The following is a 4,103-nucleotide window of genomic DNA, read 5'->3' as shown; positions in this document are numbered from 1 at the left end:
TGTCTGCTTCTTCGTGACCTGGACACGTTAACAAATGGATCCGATGATCGTTGAATTTTATGTTGTTCAACTTCATATTTGTGGCATTCCATATAGTTTACGAAAACTGTTTCATTCCCAATCCACGATGCCATGTGATGATTTAACCAATCGTCTATTAAAAATTCAACGAGCGCTTCTTTGAAAATAAATGTGGTGGGTGCAGGCGTGGGAGACGGCGGAACTTGGGAAAAAATGCAAAATTTCAAGTGATTTTATCAGGGCTGAAATTTTCTATATGTAATATTGATATTAATCAGAAACATAATAGTGAAGTCAGCCGATCGGCGGAGGGTGTAAAATACGTCAGTCGAGCACGTGAACTTGGGAAAAAAATTTGAAAGTCAAGTGATTTCATCCCGAATGAAAACACCTCCATATGATTTCTTACATATATGGAAATATAAAAATGACCGTCAGCTGCGTGTCTAGCGGGGAAAAGACCGTCAGTCAGAGCAAAAATGTATGAGCGCGCTTATGCATTTATACGGCGAGCGGAATTTTCAATGATCTGACTGACGGTCTTTCCCCCGCTAGACACGCAGCTGACGGTCATTTTTATATTTCCATATATGTAAGAAATCATATGGAGTTGTTTTCATTCGGGATGAAATCACTTGATTTTCAAATTTTTTTCCCCAGATCACGCGCTCGACTGACGTATTTTCCACCCTCCGCCTATCGGCTGACTTCACTATTTTGTTTCTAATTAACATCAATATTACATATAAAAAATTTCAGCCGGGATAAAATCACTTGAAATTTTGCATTTTTTCCCAAGTTCCGCCGCCTCCCACGCGCGCACCCACCGCTACTTGACCAGCTGACGGGCAGTTTCGTCATTTGCAATGTGACTACAACCTACAGTATTAAATTCAGCCGGGATGAAATTCCTTGAAAAAAAAGGCCCTGCCTCCCGGACTACTGGCAGTACATGTCGAAGATGCTTTCCTTTCAGTCAAAGCTCATAAACGAACTGAAAAATAAATACGTTACCCTGGTGAATGTCACGTGATTTGAAGAGCGCCAATAAGCGTGCAAGGTACCTCGCGGCAACTGCCCGATCGCCATATAAAATCAAACTATTTTTTTCTGCGATCGACATCGCTGTAAACCGCGATGATAAGCGGCGAGGGTGAACGGGTGAAACCTCCTTGGTATGTACGGTCTCATTAAAATATGAAGGTTTGTTTTGAAATCGATGTAAAGATCGCGACCGCGACCTCTACCGCGCTCATCCAGGCATCTTCGGTATGAACGTACCCTAACTTTCGTTACTGAGCAACGGTGATTCACAGAAAAAAATAGTTTCAAGTAACTTACAAAATAACATTCAAATGCAGTGAAAAATTCTGTGAATCATCGTTACTTAGTAACGAAAGTTGATATCTTTGGAGCACTTTCAAATTTACATTCAATAGGTAAGGGTAGTACCTCAAATTCGAGAGTTCGACTCCCAACAAAGTTTAATCGAAAATTTTTTTTTTTTATAAATTCATATTTTCATCTGGAATATTTTGACAGCTCAGTGTAAAAATTCTGGGCCTCAAAGCCCAACGAGTTTTTTTAACTATAATAGAGGTTCCTACGAGATATTTGGAAGGCTGCAGTAAAGGAACTGTTGGATATTTTTATATTCTGTTTTCATATTCATGTAAGGTATAAAAGAAAGTGAAATATTACAACCATTTCGGGTGAAATTTTTTTGTCGCGGTAAACATGTAAGAAAAAAAGTTGTGTTCGATTTATTGAAAAGTTTTTCACAGAAATTCTTAGAAAATCGAGTTCATTCAGAAATTGAAATTCAATTTGGCAACCGAGAAAAAAATTCACGAACATTGCAGGTTTTCCGCCCTTTTGTAAATTTGTTTTTGGAGTTCTTCACCTTTTCTGAATTGAGCATCCAAAAATACTGAGATATGACCAGAAACCGTTACTTTAAAGTTTATAGATTACTGACCACACTCATCAGAATATTACTCAAAAATGACATTGAACATCCTGTATCTCGCTTATGCGTCGAAAACGGAAAATAAGGCAAAAGTGATTCTTCCGGTGTCATCTACCGACCATATATGTTTGTCCAGTTTATGATGATGATGAAACACCCAGGATGCACGCTTTGGAGCGTGCAGGTGTCCAGTTCGCAAGACGTGCATATTGACAAACGTCGTAAAATGGGATTTTTATTGCACTTGCATTAGCCTAGCGAAATATTAGACGTAGGTGAAAAATCCATTGGAAACATAGGGATTAATGTTGAATTCGAATGAGCTGAGAGTCTAGTGGAACAGTGGAAGAATCGAAACCTCTTTGCGAGTCGATAACAAACAGAGGACTTGCCTGTTGGAATGAATATATATATATATATATTCTTTTGAATGTCAGCAATACATTTTTTTAGTTATTAAACTTATTGTATAAGATATATACAAAGGTTGACGAAGTCACGCAGGAACGTTGGAATTAGCGGACAGTCATAAAACGCCAAATGTTTGAATTCTGATAGAAACATGAAAAAAAAAAGGGAAGAGCCATCTAAACCTACCAATAGGAATTTTTTTCATCTGTTTATGAAACGGAATGTACACGTATATAAAAGGAGAAATTCGCAAAACTTTTTCATTTCTCGTTCGAATATTCAAGTGTGATATACGAAATAAAACTTGGTGAAGATGTATTTTCTTGTGAAATTTGACGACGGTGTTCAATACATTTGTGATGAAAAGAAAATATCGAATAGGGATGGAGAGAAGTGTAATGTGAAATACCGAAATGGTGCTCGATATCCCGCCAAAATTTTAGCTTCAAATGGTAAGTAGTGTTGATTTGTTTATCGATATTATACTAGTTTTGAATGATTGAAATCTATTTTGAATAATTCATCACAGATGATCTCAATTGCCTTGAGCACTTGATGAATAAAGAGGACACTTCTGAGAATGAAGTGGAAAATTTGTCCCGTGAAGAGGAAACAATTTCGAGCCTTTTACCACTGACGGAGTTCAACTCTGATGATAATCCTGCTTATTCCAACGCAAACAATGGTCGAAAAAATCCGATTGTTCTTATAAGTGATGAATACATACTACTTGACATTTCATCTACAAATGCAGAAAATGTATCTGAAGGTGAGCCTTTCATATTTCATGATGTTTGCAAAATACGATTTTTTTTTATTGGTTTTTTCTCTGTTACAGTAAAACCATCTCATTGGTACCCCAATGAAAATACTTCTGGACAATGCAAATCATCATCAAGCAGTAATGAATCGGAGAATGCTGGTGCATTACCTACACAGGACAGCTCAAGCGGTGAGTAAGATTTCAAACAAATTATTCAATACTTATGATCCTTATCAATTTGGAATACTTGAAACAAATTTAAATTTGAATTTTTTCATTATATTTTCGTAATAACAGGTGAATCACCGCATCGATACCCCAGCGGAAATACTTCTGGACAATGCGAGTTACCATCAACCACTAATGAACTGGAGAATGGTGCATTAAATACACAGGACAACTCTAGCGGTGAGTAGCACTTTTATTTACCGATAGTAATCACGCTGCTTAGACATGTGAGATATATGTGTGAAATTGGCCCAGCACTTTTCGTTTTCCAGAAGAAAAACTTGTGCTGCTTTGCGCCGTTGAAATTTTTTTTTATTCCACACGGTTCTCAAAATATTTCACAGAATGTATAGAATGGGCCAGCCCAGCACTTTTCGAAAAATTAGTTTTTGCGATTGAAACAGGTTGTGCTATGTATGTAAGTATGTACTGTGTTGTGCCGTCGAATTTTCGCGAAGGTCCCTCTCATCTCCCGGAAAATCGAAAATGAAGAAAAAAAAAGTCATTCCAGCAGTTTTGTTTATCTTTTCATATATGAGTGGAAAAATTTATGCGGACTTGTGCTGCGAATATTTCCTCGAAAATTCGTCGGATTTTCCGGGAAATCTTGAAATTGAAAAAAAAGTTCGGCAAGGTCCTAACTATCGAAAGCCGCAATATCATACTAAACTAATTTTTTGAATATTGCGCTATTCTTGAGAATTCTAATAA

The 4,103-nt window shown here is 37.1% G+C and overlaps 1 protein-coding gene across 1 annotated transcript; it reads left to right on the top strand.

Annotated features, from left to right (window-relative positions):
• The first annotated feature begins 2,676 nt into the window (after window positions 1-2,676).
• Window positions 2,677-3,192, top strand: LOC123322460. Its single transcript, XM_044910438.1, has 3 exons — window positions 2,677-2,853; window positions 2,931-3,113; window positions 3,176-3,192. The coding sequence occupies exons 1-3, from the start codon at window positions 2,715-2,717 to the stop codon at window positions 3,190-3,192; spliced, it is 339 nt and encodes a 112-aa protein (XP_044766373.1). The 5' UTR covers window positions 2,677-2,714.
• The last annotated feature ends 911 nt before the right edge of the window (window positions 3,193-4,103 follow it).

This window comes from Coccinella septempunctata (assembly GCF_907165205.1).
Source record: "Coccinella septempunctata chromosome 1 unlocalized genomic scaffold, icCocSept1.1 SUPER_1_unloc_1, whole genome shotgun sequence".
NCBI lineage: Eukaryota > Metazoa > Arthropoda > Insecta > Coleoptera > Coccinellidae > Coccinella > Coccinella septempunctata.
This window is presented reverse-complemented; position numbering and strand designations above follow the sequence as displayed.

Excerpts from the sequence above, each read along its gene's own strand:
- LOC123322460 (XM_044910438.1), top strand. The coding sequence starts at position 2,715 with ATGTATTTTCTTGTGAAATTTGACGACGGTGTTCAATACATTTGTGAT. Across the intron at positions 2,854-2,930 it reads CAAAATTTTAGCTTCAAATG|ATGATCTCAATTGCCTTGAG; the intron begins GTAAGTAGTGTT and ends AATTCATCACAG.